This window comes from Acromyrmex echinatior, chromosome 5, assembly GCF_024713525.1.
Source record: "Acromyrmex echinatior isolate Ae372 chromosome 5, ASM2471352v2, whole genome shotgun sequence".
NCBI classification, from domain to species: domain Eukaryota; kingdom Metazoa; phylum Arthropoda; class Insecta; order Hymenoptera; family Formicidae; genus Acromyrmex; species Acromyrmex echinatior.
Window position 1 is genome coordinate 16,079,607 of NC_141856.1, and position 17,488 is coordinate 16,097,094.

A 17,488-nucleotide genomic window follows, 5' to 3' on the forward strand; every position below is an offset into this window, starting at 1 on the left:
AAAACGTTAAAATTCATGAGACATATATTTGGTATTCTATATGAAAGACGTTTATATGACATTTTAAGATGTCTTATCCTGATTTATAATGTCTTATAGACATTATCTTCAAAATAATTGCTTCAGACATTTTTTTTTTAAATAAAAATAAAAATTACTGATATCAAAACGCATTGACATGAGGAAGAATACAAAGCAAAAACTGGAATTACCTGATAAATCTATATATTAATAATATCATTCTTACACAGAAATAAAGATGTTATTTCTTCCATATGCTTACATATTTTCAATAACGATCTGTCAAAATATACATCAGATTTGTTATCTATTAGTAAAGTAAGGTAAGTATTAAATGTCTACATCTAAATAATATTAAATTATTGATATTTATCGATTTATCAAATAACTTCAATTTCTATCTCATATTTTTCCTCTTGTCAACGCGTTTCCAGACAGTCTCGCATAATTTCTGTAGTTGCACAACACTAATAATATAATACAAAATATTAGAGAATGCCAGATTAATCGACATCCAATATTTTTTAAAGGGTTACGTACTTATATAATTTTCTCCCACAAAGTTAAAACGTTCTATTTTTTTTTTTATGTAAATATAATCCCGATTTTGTGAACGGTTTCTTTATTAAACGATGTATTGAACATCGCAAAGAGATTTTAATTTCGAATTCTCTTTCCGTGTCTATCGCAAATAAGATATTTATATATTTTATAAAATATTTCAGATAAGATGTTAACGTATTTATATATAAGAATTGTAAATCATCTGAAATTCTGAAACGCTTCGTCTTTCCTTTTTTTACTCTCTTCGAGCATAAACAATCGACACGAGTTTGCTCTTTCGTTCCAAGAATACGCATTTATATTTGCGGAATAACGTTGACACGCGTGGAGTAGATGACCAATTCACCAATGGAGGCAAGGCAATTCGACACGTGATATACGTGCCTGTGTGTGCTGCAAATACGTAAATTCGCGGGATTCAGTGCGGGATTTAATTTATCTCCCGGCCCCAAGTTAAAGCTGCGAATCAAGCTTTCATCGAATACTAATAATTTTTATATATAGAGATAGATAACTTTAATCTCGGTTTACCCTTAATCTTTTTTTACTTCTCAAAACTAACGAAGTATGATTAACTGAGATTAAAATTCATGTATATTTATTAATTATAGAAATGGATATTAGGATAATTACTTTGGTTAAATTCCAATTAACTTATTGGCTATTGAAGTTGTTCCGTTAACAGTGTCAAAAATTATTTTTTTTATTACGAAATTAATAGCTCTACAACTAACTTAGTAATGAATCAGCTGATACTGATGTAATTTCCATTTATGTTGTTTAGTTTAAATTATATATATATCAGCAAATTTTAAGGTCAGCAAATTTTTGAAGATTTCAAGCAATACGAATAAATACCTTATGTTTCTCTCTTATCGTTACACAAATTTTAATATCAAATTTTGATGAAATTAAGGATGAAATTGGATTCAATTTCGCTTTTCTGCCTCTTTGAAGGCTCCTAATATACATAATATTCTTATCTTTTTCATGAATTTTGCAGACAACCGGCAATTATTTTCCTCCGTCTTTCTATTTTTTTCCTCAGCCCATTTCTCAGACTCTGATCCTTTTTTATCGCTGATATGCTTTCTCGTGAGTTTCCTCGCAAGTGGAAATTGACATTGACCCGTGGGTGAATCGACGCGCGAATTCAGCCCTGCTACGTGTATATACATTCACATCCATGCGTGTGATACGATCGGACGCGCGGTCGGTGAGAGGCGGAGAGTCAGAGCAGCAGAGAAAAGCCAGAACTACCAGGAGTGCCAGAAGAGGCCGCCGTAGCTGCGGCAGTTGAGACAGTTGGGGCTGGTTGAGGCCGTTGGGGGCGTTGGGGCAAGCGCACGAACACGACTCTACGGTCTCTACGGGAGTGAATTCGCGTTTGCGAGGAAGTCGCGATCGTGAGTTCGGTGCGTGCACACATCGGCTCGCGTACATATAATATATGTATATATACATGCCCGTTTCGGCTGTGAACGGCGCGCCCGCGGCTGCGATCGCCGACGGGTCGAACGGCGTAGCAACGGATGGCTCGCGATTCTGGCCGATCGGCTGGCTGAATATGATGCGCGCCTGCGACGACACGTCCGATGTACGATTGGAGAAGTTCCGAGCGGCGACAAACGGCGCCGTCGCGACGGCGTCGGGGAATGGGGACGCGAACACGACGGAGGAGATGGCGACGTCGAGGAAGTGTGATGGACAGCTGTCTATGCTGTGCGCGACGAACAGCTGTTCGTCCTGCAAGCCTGCATGCCGTACGTCAGAAATGGAGCAAGAGGACCATGGCCCGTCCTGGGACAATCTACCCACCGTTATCTTGCAAGAGATATTCTCATATTTGTCGCACGAGACCAGAATAAGAGCCTCCCAGGTATATAGAATGTGAGAGTGAAAGAGAGAGAAAGAGAGTGTGTGTGTGTGTGTATGCGTGTGCGTGAGTGTATATGTTGTCTGTGAGCCTTGCCTCTTGTTTTCCTTTTCTTCACGATCGTTTGCGCTGTAAACTGACCTGACATTGTGTGTGGCCGATAAAGCTGTCGCGTCATTTGCAAGAATATTTCTTATGCGACGGAATGTATACTAATGAGAATCCGCTATCTGCTTCTCGTCTGACATACGCTTGCTCAACCGTTATTTGCATGGTAAAAGTTTACGAACGTTATATATATGTGTGTGTGTGTGGTGGTGTGTGTGTGTGTGTGTGTGTGTGCGAGGAGAAAGGGAATCCCTACTCTTTATATATAACTCTTTTCTGCATTATTGTAGTCGAGCAACAAAACAGTACATTGAATATATTGATGTCGAAATACCAACGATCATTTATAGCGATAAACTTTGTCAACATGATAGAGATTAGATCTTTAGCGATATGAAAAATTGTTAACACACATAATGTTTCTGTAAATAATATTTTATATCAATATAAATATAGTAAAAATGATTGTTGGAAAGTTCTATATGTTATTTTTATTATATCAATAAACTTGTTTTTTATTTATAATCAATAGGCTCATTTTGTTTAACTAAACTTGCATGGTCCATTTTTTCTCTAATATAGAAAGAAAAGGAAAAAAGATTAATCATGTAAAAAATTCAGCTAAAAAGAACAGGCCTAATGTAAATATTGATCAATATTTATGTAATTATTTATAAAAATTTATGCTTAATTAATAGAAAATTTGTTCATTGGACTTGTTCAATTTTCATAGGTGTGCAAAAATTGGAGATATACCTTGTTTCACCCAAACTTCTGGAAAAAAATCACTTTTGTGTTCAGAGATCAGGACAGTGTTTTGTGGGCTCGGTTCGTAAGACTCACCCATCTGTTTGCAGATTCATTAAGTGTTGCACCGTACACATAGCATGTTTGTTATAGATTCTTGGCAAATCGTTTTGCTCTGAGTGTACACGAAGCTACGATTCGTTGGGCTAAATCTAGATCTAGAAAGATCAATTGCACAGGAGAAACGTATAGGCTCTTGAAGAAATTAAGTCACAATAGACAATTGAGAAAATTGTGCTTGGAATTCTATAGTAATACTAGTGATTCTCCTTTTGACAACGAGGATAACAGGTATTAATCTTAGTTAATGTATAAATCAACTTTCTCGTTACATTTAATAAATAAATGAATGAAGTTGGATTGTTTCTATTTTAGTAATTACAAGAGTTCTTCATCATTAGAAAGATGTGTGATAAATATTATTGAGACTTCTAATTACTTAGAAGTCCTAAGTCTAGGATGCAGGGAAGAGTTAATTATGAATTTATCTGCAATTGTGGAACCTCTCCGTCTTCATCACTCCAAACATTTAACACACCTCAGTCTGGCATCTATCAAGGACGATCCTGACTATTATGACTTCTTTGAATTTGATAACACTATTTTTAATTCGTTTATCAGATTGTCTATCTTAACTTTAGATTATGAGTATGTCAGTGATGCTTTGTTGAAAGCATTAGATAATGGATGTATGCAGAGACTTGTAATTCATATACATGGTTGGAAACCGGATTATCCAGGAACAACAAATATGGCTTGGAAAATATTTGTCCAAAAAAAGTAAGTTACTGTAATTGTCACACTATAGTCATATTGAAAATTATTTTGATCGTTTACAAAAATAGGTTAGTAGTTAAAAAAGGACGTACCTAAATATTTATTTATTTGCAGTCCACATTGTGAATTAAGGCTCAATCTTATACATTCTTATGCCGGTGTCAAGGTTTTGGATACTGACATATTATGTCCTGCTATGCCACTGACACACTTACAAGTTCTATTCTGTGAAAACATTAATATCAGTGCGTTACATCGATTATCAATGTGGTATTCACATACATTGCAATCATTAACATGGGTAGATTCGATAGATTACAAACAGAGTATACCATCTACATTTGATCCAAACGATCCACATGGGTAAGAAAATTTTCTATACTTTGACTTAATATGTTCTCTGAGGAGAGAGTATCATATATTTGTTTTTTTTATAATTCCATTATAGTCCAGATCCTTTGGTGTTAGTGGCATGGAAGTGTAATAAACTTATGAAGATGATGTTTCTGGGTCATAAATATTATCAAGAGAATCTATTGGCCATCGCGCGTCTCAGAGGCAATACTCTTAAATCGTTGGTATTTGCAAAAAGTGATATCATATCTGAAGTTGAATTGTGGCTCGAAGCTGAAAATATTAGACGTGTGAGTATAAAAAAATGGCAAATTTATATTTTTTCTGCCTTCTATATTTTTTATCTTCTATATAAGAAATTAAACATTTGTATGATTAAGGAACTAATGATTGTGAAACCGAGTAATCTTGAAAATATTAAATGTTTTAACATTTAGGAAATTCGAGAAATAATGGGTCCACATTGGAGGCCCTTGAGTGACTCAGATTTGCCAAAGGTGATATTAGATCCTTTCAATGGCGATAGTAGAGAAGTGATTGAACCGTTGGTTCTCAGTGATCAGAAATAATTCTCGACAGACGCCAAGGAAAATCTCTATCCAGTGTGATTGTCCAAAAACCATCTCCGGGCCACCAACATTCTCAGAAGTAATGTTATTAAATTACATCTTTTATTCTTCTACAAAATTTTTTTAACGAGGGTGAAACATCGAACAGCAAATATGCAGTATAAGTTCGAAATCTCGTTGTCAATAGCGTTATCGTTTTCCGAGTTGGGAATTCTGGGTGCAATGTGTAAGAGATACAAAGAGATAAACGCACACATAACTTTCTCCTCGTTTACCAATACTTCTATCGGTTATTATATATGAATGTGATAAATTGTAGTCAAACTAGATCTACTTTTGACTTGTTGATGATATATCTGATGCAAATTACAACACATTTGCAAACAATGAGATGATCTCTTCAACTAAGAGACGATCTCTCCAGTGATTTATATATGCACTATAGTTTTCTTCTTATGGAAAACCATGAGTCGCGCTTTGATATTAACAAAGCGACATTAGGAATGTGATCACGAACGTACATTATCACATTAAGTGCGATATGTAAATGTATATCGTCCCTCTCGTCTATTAAGTCGATATTGCCAGAAGAAGCCAGAATACATTTTATATAACTACATTTATTATTCTGGTCAAAGAGAGCGGCACATTAGAACGACGTAGCTGAGAACAAGATCACAATATAAGAAGACTGTCGTGAATCTTGTAAGAGATGTATCATGCAAAGCGGAGCTGGAGCAAGGATACGAACGACTTGTTCAGCAGAAAAAGAGAAAGTGTGCAACATGTAGAAGAGAAAGAGAGAGAGAGAGAGAGAGGGAGGTTCGAATCTCGTGATCTTCCACTGGAAAGAATAACAAAATTCCACAAACGTATGTAAGTAGAAATGCGTTTAACAACATATTTTTCCAATTCTCTGGGAAGTTAGGTGATAGCGAGCGCCAAGAGCATGACGTGCGAGAGTAAATATCTAGTAAGACTTCGCGAAGAGTTCGTCGAAATGAGCGGCACGGGAGCATAAAGAGTCTTGAAGACAAAGAGAAAGTAGAAAGAGAGCACGAAGTCAATACAGCGATCCGAGGTTATTTTTAATACCAAGACCAATCGGACGCTTTTGTACAAATGTTAACATAGCGCGGTCCACTCGACGAAGTACGTAGAACGCAGTTGCGAGCGAAAACGAAATGAAAAAGAAAAAGATCGCTTGATATATATCCACCACCTGTCTATGTATAACTTTCGATAGGTGATAATGAGTAGCGATCGAACGAGTAACGCAAATATATCTATACTCATCGTGCTCTTAGCGATCGCTGATGACGAACATACACGAATGTAGGTATATCTGTAAAATCGGAGTTATTAACCGCTAATCGTATATGTATGTATATGTATGTATAACTGTATTATCTGTCGAACTTTAAACACGTCAACATCCGGACGCAGCGCGCATCTATTTCTGTCGTGCGATTAACAGTGACGATTCTGAGAGCGTGTTTAAAAGAGAGAAAGGAAGCGAGAGAGGAAAAGAGTGAGAGAGAGAGAGAGAGAGAGAGAGAGCGCTATTCGTAACAAAGATAAAATACCAAAATGTAACCGTATATGCCGTATATACACACAGTTTACTATTCCGAGAGGTTCTTTACTTTTTTCGAGCCCTTGTATAATTATATTACATTATCGTGTATCGTAACTTATAGTCACACGTGTATTAATATTGGTTTTTATATGTGGTTTCTGTACATATATCTCTCCATGCGTTCGAGACACTGGATACACGCGCGAACGACGCGGAGATGCGTGCGGAAAAAATATACAAGAGGAAGAAGGGAGAGATAAGGGAAGCACAAAAGGAGGGAGGAGATGAAAATACGAGGTGGAGAAAAAGCGTTTCTTTTCGACGTACGACCAGCTGTTATACAAGATGAACGGGCCTTAATATGTACCTGAGTCGCGGATAAGGGTAAATTCACTGAGAAAATCTGTCACGCGACATCCACCATAGAGAGATAACCAGATTAAACACCTTAGAAACGGCCGCCGTCCTTCGTGAATGTGCGGTACGCCATGTGCACACGCGCCCACGTTCGCCAGGACTATGGCCATCAACTTAAGGTATATCACGCTCGTGCCCTTTCATTTCGTATTCCGCGCGTGTATATTTTTACATCAGATGAAAGAAAGGGGAGAAGTCTAACGCGAAACGAGAGGAGCTGACTGAGGGATTTCCAAAAGTCGTAACGATTAATTACCGTACGAATGTAAGCGTAATCGACTAAAGCTCGTCCGCTGATCGCCGATACTACGCGGATGGAACAAAGACTTTATCAAGTAATTTTACGTTTCTTCTCGTTTTTCTTTCGAACGAACGGAAATTTCACGTGAAGAAGAAAAGAAAGAAAAACTATATTCGGGGACGCGATGTCCAGCGTGTGAGTGTGATAAATGAGCGAGAGAAAGAGAGAGAAAGCGAGAGTAAAGTGTGAGAATAAATAAAAACCATGCGACAATTATGCGAGAACAAATTTAATAGCGTGCGAATAGAGGAAGAACGATAAGAAAATTATTCGAAAGCGCGGAGCGTGATGATATCGCACGTTTTGAATAACAAGATATCCGCGATTCGTAGAAACAATTCAAGTGATATGATAGTACCATCTCTGCGAGTCCTCTGTAATAAAGTAATATCATGTGTAGAAAGGCGGTCGTGCAGCCGCTCGACACGGGCACAACGCAATTATGTAACCACGTGTCGCTAGCATGATAACGACAAAACCACAAGCATAAGACTGAATGACTGAACCTGCCGAAGGAGGTGTATACAAGTCGAGCGGGCTGCATGTTGCCGCCGCGCGTTGCCATATTCATAAGAGGAGGCAGAACGCGGAAAGCACATCCGGTCGAAAAAAAAAAGAAGAAAAATTGTCGCCGTTCCGAATTGAACGCGGTAACCGTTCTTTCCTCACGGTGTTTTCTCCACTGCGCTTTAGATGCGGCTTTCCTTCCACGTTGCTTTCCACCTCGGCCTGGTCTAAATCGCTTCGCCGTTGCGATCGAGCGGATGCGAACGTATTTATGAATATGCGCGTCGCGAAAGCGAAATAAATAACAAAGGGATGGTGCACAAGCTAGCGTTTAGATCGGAATAAGCCCTGCGAGAGCTCACTCGACGGCGGTTCTCGTACAGAAGCCGATATTATAAACTAAACCCTTAAAGCAGCCTGCCAAGAATCAAAATACTGTAAAATATCAAACGAACGCTAGCCAGTACAGAATGCTAAGATCTATTTTTTAAGAAGCGAATGTATATTTTTGTACTAAGGCAGGCCTTAGCGTGTGATCGTGTCTTCTTGCACATAAATGGCGAGACGAGAGCTGTGATTGTAACGTGTTGGCTATACAAAACACAGGGAGGGACAGAGGAGATAGAGAAATCAACACGGGAAATGTATGTCGAAAGCGTAATCATGCATAGTATGCGAACAACACGAGGGAAACACTAGGATCCCTGATTGATTGTTACCGAGTGAGCTGTAGGCATAGGCAGGGCGTTATAAAATCGAGAATAAAACATCTGTGATAAAGTAGAAAATCTTACAAGCGTGTTCGAGAGTGGATGAAGATCCGCGAGTGTCGATAGAAAATAGGGGAAACAAAATCAGGAGAAAAGAAAGAAAGAGAGAGCTGTGGAGGACCGGAAGTCCACGCGCGAGCGTTGATGAAACTTGTACGCGCAACATCAGCGATTTCTTCGAGACTTAAAAGGGAGTCTAGTGACCTTAATGCTCCGAAGAAGAGTTTGTCGTGCATATGATTGATTAGTAGCAGCAAATCGAAAGAAAAATGAGAGTGAAAGAGAGAGAGAGAGAGATTGATTGATTGATTGATTGATTGATTGATTGATTGATTGAGTGATTGTCTTTCGACAAGATAGCCCGGTCTAACTAGCAGACGACGACGACAACGACCCGATCAGCTCAATCGCGCGCTTTACGTGGATTTGCACGTTTATTTTTCTTTTTTTCTTCTCGGCCAGAGCTGGAGCGATCAGGTGTGCGCGTCCCGCGGAGGAGCGTGGTACTCTTATCGGAAGTCTGGTATACAGCGTAGTGTATATTTCCCGCATGATCTTCGTCGTTTAAGGACGTACAATGTACCATGGCTCTAAAGCGGAATCACGGCCAGTGCGAAGAGTTTTTCTTGTTGCTCCGTCTACGACATTCCACGATGAGAAGCGAGGATCGGGGACACGCGCGACCGCTCCGTCGACTTCTAAACGAACAACGTTGGTCTTCTCGACTCACCCCAGCTAGAGAATCTTTACGCTGCAGCGGCTAGCGTTCCTCCTTCGATTATAATCAGCCGCTGATGGCGAAACGCGCGCGCATTTAGATAAATTATGATAAAGAAAGAGAGAAAAGGGAAAAAAGAGCGTTAAGTTATCGTCGACTGAAAGCAAGATCGCACAAGATTATCGGGGTATAGCCGGAGTATGTATATGTATGTATATAGTTTGATTTTGACACGGACACGCGACACGTAGACGCATTTTGTTGAACCCGCGCGAACGAAACAGTCGCCGTCGGGTCAGTCGGCGGCCACGAGTAATATTATAAGTTCCTAAAAAGAAATATTTTACACAGTTTAAGTGATAGAACGAAGAGAGGGCCGGCATACGAATACACACACCCGTGCACGAACAAGAAAGGGAGCATTCAGTTCGACGTAGATTTGTTCACTCGCTCGTTCGTTCATTCGTTGATTCGTTTTCGGCGCTTTCCAATACTTTCGGACATGGCACGAGTAATGTCGTCATAATTTAATCAAGTACGAGTACATGTAATGATGTAATCCATTCCAGTCGACGGGAATGAGCGTGATGTAGTGTCGCGAGGAAGATCGGACAGGCAGTGCGTATCGTCGAGAAAAAAATCGGATCCGAGAGAAACCGCCAAGTATTGCATATAGTATATCGATCGGAAGCAGATTTGATCTTGTACGAGTTGTGCGTGTCTTGTTTTGATAATTGCCAAGAGCGTGTTCGATAGACTATTAACTTAATTCCCAAAAACGACGATCTTGTTAATTCTAAGATGCACAAACGAACTTAGTGTAACTATGTCTATAAGTTTCCGTAGATCGTCTTCGATTAGGTCGACCGATCTTATCTGAACTGAAAATGCGACTTGCGTTATTTTCGAAACACATGGCTCGTACGTTTCCGATTGACTTGTACCTGTCGTCGCGACGTCTGCGATCATTGCGTTCCGTTCGTAACAAATGATCTTAGCCCATTAGGACGGGAACAGGATCGTCAGACACGCGCATTCCTCTATCGATATCACACGTAAGAGTTACACAAACAGCGTTAGATGTAAGCAACGAGTTATGTAAGCGAGAAGTTTGTACCGTCGCGCAATCAAGCCTGAAGGTTTCCGGAATCTTTCACAAAGGGCTTTTACGGTCCCACGTATATATTTTGTCGCTATATATAATATTCGTTTATAGTTACGAACGGATCTTACAATGTTCTAGTTGTAGCGTGCGCAAGCATATAATGCCATCGAGCATGGGGTGGTCATTCGAATGCACATCCGTCCCGAATGCATGGGACTTTTAGCTCTCTATTGCCCAAGTTATCTCTCTCAGAATTCAAAGGAAAGCGTGTCGCACAATAAATTAAAATAAATCTGTGCTTTTGGAAATGTAAAGCTTGGAAACGATTTCTCATGTTGGAACTTGAAGTTAAAATTATTAATAAGGAAAGAAGATAATAAAACCAGTGACGTGGCATAGGGCAATGGAGAGTTAAATCGAAAAGAAAGCGTAGCGTGTAATGGTGAATGATTCAGAGCATCGAAGCACAGTATCATGTTTATCATTGCAATTTGTATTGCGTGATGCATGATCGACGAGAGATCGAAGAATTGTGCGCGACGAGAGAGAAGATAGTCTCTCGCGTATTATTTGAAAAGGTATTAAATCAAGCAAGAGCGATGTAAAAGAATTTGTACGACGATCATCTTCGTTAGATACGCCGTCATCGAAGTAAATTCTTGAACACTCGCCTGCGATAAAAACTGACTAAGAAACGTGCTAAATCGATTCTGATTGCTAATACAATTTCTAAGTGTATATTTCAGATTTGAAGCGTTTTAAAACAAAAAGTGGCATTCGGGCGTTGTGCAGTACATATATATATTGGCGTTATTATATAATACTGTCGGTATAAAATTTGATTTATCACTGTAAGAATCTTTTTCAATAAGAATTTCACTTTTAGCACGGAGATGTCAGTTTTAGCTTCTCAGCGCAGGGAACGTACAATCTATCCAAGAGGGTAGAAACCACTTAGTACTCAAATATTGCTGACCACAGAATCTCGCCCGAGTTCAACCGATGAATAATTACAGTCGTATATAGAAGATATCGGTCACTTTTGAAATTTGTCGATTGAATTTTCTTAAACAGGTCTTCCCGGACCTCAATTTTTCAAAGTGGCACCGCGGTATTAAACGGTTGAATAAGAACGGGACTCTATTAAGCGTAACAAAAGCAATTGAGGAAAAGCGATCGTTGCTTTGCGAATGTTGTTCCCCATCGGTGGAACATAGTTGAAACGACGCGAAATCACGGCGACGCGGCCAAGCGGACCAAGGTATACCTGTAATTACTTCTTGTCGACTCTGTAGCATTTAGTTTCATTAAGTATTAGCATCGTCGGCAGCTGATGCCGATTGTACACATTGTGATGAAGAATTGCGCGAAAGTCACGCGCTCGCTCTCCGTGACGGTGACTGCGTGCTCGCCGCGATTTAGCGTCGCTTTCACATTTTCCTGTCTGCAAAAGCGGCGCTTCGTCGATGCGTCTCGACATGTTATTCGTTACACCTGGCGTCGTTTGATCAACAATGCCGAAGAAAAAAAAATTGCGATCGGTGCTAATTAATCGACATGTTATCAAACGTAAACGTGTTGCGTCGCATGTTTCTCGTATATGTGATACGTTGCAGATGTAATAAGGGATGTCGAGGAAAGGGGATGTATTAGCGAAGGGCTTTTGGAGTCTTGGAGCATTCTGGCAATCGGCTTTTCCTTGGCGATGTAACGAAATATCGTATCCAATTGTAATGGCAAAGTTTCATCGCGAATAAATCTTCGCCACGGATTAAGTTCTCAATATCGAGTCGTCGCTCAAAAGGAAAAGTCGCTTCCAAGTTCCTTCGTAGACGGAATAATCGTCTCACTATCGATATATTTTCCTTCGAACAGTCTGCGTAAGCGAATCTTAAGACAATTGTCCTTATTACTTCGAGGACAGATCTTGTTCGGACATAGTTTCGCTATGTATTAAGGAGACGGGTTTACAGAGCGCGTGAACAGCGCGTAGACAAGCGCGGGGACCCGTTTCCTTTTCGTATGCTGTCGATGCGAGATCGAAATGGCATCAGCATCGAATCAGCATATTGAAGTCTCACTCGTTGTTGCTTGTGATGTCGGACCATCATCCGAATGAACCAACCGCGCTATATATTTTTCTCTGCCAATGTAATCGCGTCAGTACACTACCGAATAATTGTCTCACTTAGCGAGAATAACGAATTGTAAAATGTATATGTATGTACGTTGCGTGTTCGTCTATTCTATGCGTATTATGTTGTGTGCGTGAACGCGCCGACGAGAGAGGCTTCGCGATCGTAGATTAATTAATCGCGCGGCTTAATTCGACGATGAGGAATCGCGGGAGGTCGGTTGATTTTTCGCTGTCCTTTTCGTGCTCGTTGTTGTATCTGTTCGAGACCGCGAATAACAGCGGCATTAAACGCGAAGCTCGTTGTAATTGTGCATTATTTTCTAAGCACTATCGATGTTAGTTCAAGCCACTTCCCGACGTCCTCGACGTGCGTCGAATCGCATCTAACTATGAAACAATGAAAATCAATACGCTGCAAAAATAATTGGAAGCTTATATTTTTTCTCAAAGAACGGTAACAGCTTTAAAGATTATGAATATATCTACTTAAGAACAAAGTTTAAATCTTGATATTAGAATCTTGATATTAGAATGCCAAGTAGCCTTCGATATATAGATATATATATTGAGATATTAGTTGTATTATATTTCTTATATTATACATCTTTTTCTTTAAAATCTAGTTAATTTTAAAATTTAATTAATTATTTTGTTGAATAATAAAAATTGAAAGTTAAAATTTGTTTTTATTTTTATGAAGATATTTTTGAAGTATGACTTTTTCGGCAAAAATGCCCCCTTATATTGATTCTGTTAAAATAGAAAATATATACACTCGTTATATATAAATTATTATATATAAATAAATAAGCATTTTTTTAAATTTAGAAATGTTACGGGCCTCCAAAAATAGAAACCATTAGTGATTGAAGAAAATTCGATGATTTACGATATTTTTCATGTCTTTAATATGTAATGCTGTTATACTTTTTGATAAATTTGTTCCATAAAGAATTGATTATACTGTTTTTTAATATATATATTTATGTAAATACACGATATTTTTTTAACTCTTTTTTTAACTCTAATAAACTGATATTTAAACTGTTCGTTTAAAGCAGAAACCTCCCAATTATTTTCGAGCAGTGTTTAATATATTATTCTATCAGTCGATTTAACGATCGTCGAGACGCTCGTCGTTGCGTTTTAATTTTTTTATGTGCCGTTATGCATTATTAAATTAACAGTAAACATACTCTATTTATTCCTTCGGATAAAAATCGACTTAACGCTCTAGCAACAATACCAAATTCATGTATCTTTGTTTAGATATACAAGACTTAATTCGATTTAATTATTCACCCATTATCCGCAATAATACATTGTTTACAAGTAAGCTTTTTCAATATCTGATTATCTTAATTCTTATATATCAATTGTTGTTCACAATCTATTTGACAAAAATTTGTTTTTGTAAGAGTTATATCCTAAAGTAAATAAGTTAAGATATTAGAATGATAAAAAAGCTCGCTCGTTTTGTTTCATATAATTTTTGATATTTGATGGAATAAAACAAAATATTATGTATGAAAGAATTTTTTTATCGTGCTAATACTTGTAAAAAAATGATTATTTATTGTTGTTACTGCGTTAAATCACGGTTAATGCACCGAATACAGGAATATTTAAGTAGTTGTAGGAAGGAAAAAAGGAGTAGACTAATTTTTTCACTTGATTCAATGATTCTTACATTTTTCTTGTTCCTAGACTATACGGAACTACTTACGCCAAGCTATTTGCGCGGCGCGATGTGATACTTTCTACTTTTTTTCATTTCTTTTTTTTTTTTTAATATATACTAAATACATCTTTCTCCGAACTGCTTGCGAACGTGTTCTCTCTTGCAGCTTCGTATATCTATAAATTTCTCGTATTCTACTCGTGCGTATTTCGGTACACATTCTCGACCCGTAACACGAGTTTTACGCCGCGTTCTAGTACGAGTTTCGTCCCATGGCCGAAAATGAGGGGTGCGAAACCTCCTCCATCCCCGAGTTAATTTTAGTGACATCACAACGACGTTTTCTTGTATGTACCCGGCGTTTCTTTTCCATCCCCGTAATAATATAATCCCGAAATACGATCCCGGAATAGAATACGAATCTGCGGAAGGGTCGAGACTCGTCATTACAACCTGCGGAACCTGTGTTGCGTACCGTAGAAGTCTGTTATTGTACCACTTTAATGCTACGAATTACCTCCACCGTTTCCCGCGGATGTGATAGTCCCGGGCGAGCATTTTTACATGCTGAAACCGTTCTAATCAGTATTCCTTCGACTTCAAAGTCCCGTAGGATTGTGTACCGATTTATCGTTTTTACGTCACTCCTGTAATAATAGAAATCAGATGTTTTTTGGAAATGTGAATCAATTTTTAAAAATGTATGAATCGATAAATAAATAATGCATGGCATAAAGAGCAATTCAATCGCCTTTTCGCATCTTTTTCCACATAATCTTGTTTCACACACACACACACACACACACACACACACACACACACACACACACACACACGCGCGTCTTATATAAATATGAAGTTAAAATCATCGCCCTTTTTAAGTTGGAAGAAAAATCAATTTATCTATTTATTACTTTATTTTTTAGAATTTAACATTTTTTTCGGATAAGGTATTTTTAGTAACAATTAATCTTTCTTAATCTTTAAGGAAATATTTTAAATTTTCAGAGATATAAAATTTTTGGGATTGTTGAAAAATAAATTATAAACTCTCTAAATTCTTTGGAATGAAATCTCACTTTAAAGAATTGAGCCTTGAAAAAGAGAGGCTCAATTTTCAATCTTTAAGAGTTCCTTTATAGAATACTAGTATTGATCAATTAATTACTTATTTTATTTATTACTCAAAATTAGTATTAATTGGCCGATATTAGTATTAATTTCTATAAGAATTCAGAATGAGATTCATTAAAAAAAATTTTCGAGAGAACATTATAATTATTTAGAAATAATTATTTTTTTTTAACTAGAAGGTCAGACTAGAAATGATCTCATGACATATTAAATTTTACTTAATTTCCTCGTTGAGAAAAGATTAAAAAAATATATATTAATCTTGCAAGATATCTGTGCGTTGTGTTCAATAGAGGCGATCCAACTTGAAGTGAGTCGCGAACGCGCGCTTCGCTTCTGAATTCCGATTGGCCACGACGAGACGCCGCACGCAACACGATAGACAGGTGGAGTGAGATTCACGGAGGCGGGGGGTTTGTTTAGACGACTGTCAAAGCGTCTAGATGCCGCATCCGGTGAAGTCCGATATTGGGGTGTTTCCTGTAAGCCCCATAGCTGGCGACACCCGACCTGCGCCAACAGGCCTGGACAGAGGGTTGCTGGGATCTCGAAGGATGACCTATTGTCCCTTTCTCTCTCTGTCTCCCTTTTGCCCTCTTTTTCTTCCTTCGTCCTTCCACCCTCTAGTCACTCATCCGGACGGCGTGACACCGCGCCCAAAACGATACCCGGCGAAATGGAGCCCGCACAGAAAGGTGGAGGGAGAGGGGGGGGAGGGGTGAAGGGAACAAACATCAACAGCGGGCGAGGCCGCCATGTTGTATCGCTCTCATTAATTTTTGCGCAGAGGCGTCGCGATTTTTTCCCCGTCCGCACGCTCAAGGTTGAGGTGCCCGGGCAGCAGACCCCCATTCCTCCCTTCTTCCCCCCCTTCTTTACCCGTCGATTGCATCTCCGTGGCTCTCCTCTCCTTCGTCTCTCTTCTCCGCGCCTATATCTTTACAGCCGCGCTCTGGGATGACAGGATCAATTTCGAGCATGTACTCGCGAATACGAGTTGTCCTTCGATATTTAGATTTCACTTAGCAGCTTTCCAGCGTTACTGGAACGCATTCGAATAGCTCGCTTTTTATACATTGGTGATCAGAAATGTAACGCTTTATGGAGTCCGACATTATGATGTACCGATTGAAATTAGCTGCAAGCTGAATGTTAATTAGCGGGTAATTAGAGCGATGAAAACTTTCTAAAAGATTGTTGCGCAATAACGGAGCATCGATTTTTTGCTTTAGTAATAGATAGATTTCATGTTAGTATAATACAATATTTTCACACATAAAAAAGAAGCGAAAAATCTAGGTAGAACACGAGTCATAATGATATTATAAAGACATTATTATGATCTTATTATAAATTAAATCTTAGGAGGATTATATATCTTGAAACGAAGTGAAAATTACAAGAGTGAGTAAATGTACTGGAATATTTATAATTTCTTTGGTCAACATTTATGCTCGTTTCTACCAACATAGATTAACTTAAATTCATTTTTTTCTAATTCTCCTAATTAGAAAAAAAATGAAGAATTAATCTCGAATCAAGATTAAAATTAAAAACTACATTGGTAGAAACGGACATTAATGAATTTGCTTATTTTTTGTAATTTCTATCTCGTTTCAAGATACACAATCGAGCCCCTGATGATGTAATATGTCATCATTATGACTCTATCTGATGTCCGAAAATAAATTGAAATGCGATCGACGTATAAAAATCGTGAGATCGTCCTCGTGTAGTTTTCAACATTTCGAAACTCGTCGAGAGAGAAAGAGATCGCGATATTTTCGTCAACGGTACTCTCTTGAATCCTTCTCTGAGAGATTCGGATTCAGAATTTCATTTCACTCGGAAACGGTATTTTTCTTTCTCGGAAGAATCGTAAAGAGCTTGATCTTGTTCAAGCGATTCCGTTCGAGAGTATATCGCAGTCGTTTTTCGATGCGTCGTAAAAACCCGATCAGGTTCAAACCTGCTTACAACGTATTCGATCCCAGCACGTTCGTGCACATTCAAGAACATTTTGTGTCATTGACTAGCTCCGGCAGATCAAGGAGCAATGTAAA

General features: G+C 38.4%; 1 protein-coding gene across 2 annotated transcripts; it reads left to right on the forward strand.

Annotated features, from left to right (window-relative positions):
- Positions 1-471: 471 nt before the first annotated feature.
- Positions 472-15,033, forward strand: LOC105147906 (F-box only protein 33). Of its 2 annotated transcripts, XM_087406564.1 has the most exons (8): positions 2,211-2,464; positions 3,152-3,210; positions 3,303-3,397; positions 3,470-3,667; positions 3,752-4,156; positions 4,268-4,516; positions 4,602-4,797; positions 4,945-15,033. In XM_087406564.1, the coding sequence occupies exons 1-8, from the start codon at positions 2,344-2,346 to the stop codon at positions 5,074-5,076; spliced, it is 1,455 nt and encodes a 484-aa protein (XP_087262690.1). In that variant the 5' UTR covers positions 2,211-2,343; the 3' UTR covers positions 5,077-15,033. The 2 variants fall into 2 exon arrangements, with proteins under 2 accessions (XP_011057551.1, XP_087262690.1); XM_011059249.2 differs by lacking the exon at positions 3,152-3,210 and having other exon boundaries at positions 472-2,464.
- The last annotated feature ends 2,455 nt before the right edge of the window (positions 15,034-17,488 follow it).

What these genes read in the sequence shown, in the direction of transcription:
- LOC105147906 (XM_011059249.2), top strand. Translation starts at nt 2,036, where the DNA reads ATGTATATATACATGCCCGTTTCGGCTGTGAACGGCGCGCCCGCGGCT. An exon ending in AAAATATTTGTCCAAAAAAA is followed by an intron (nt 4,157 to 4,267) that starts GTAAGTTACTGT and finishes ATTTATTTGCAG; the next exon opens with TCCACATTGTGAATTAAGGC. An exon ending in GATCCAAACGATCCACATGG is followed by an intron (nt 4,517 to 4,601) that starts GTAAGAAAATTT and finishes ATTCCATTATAG; the next exon opens with TCCAGATCCTTTGGTGTTAG.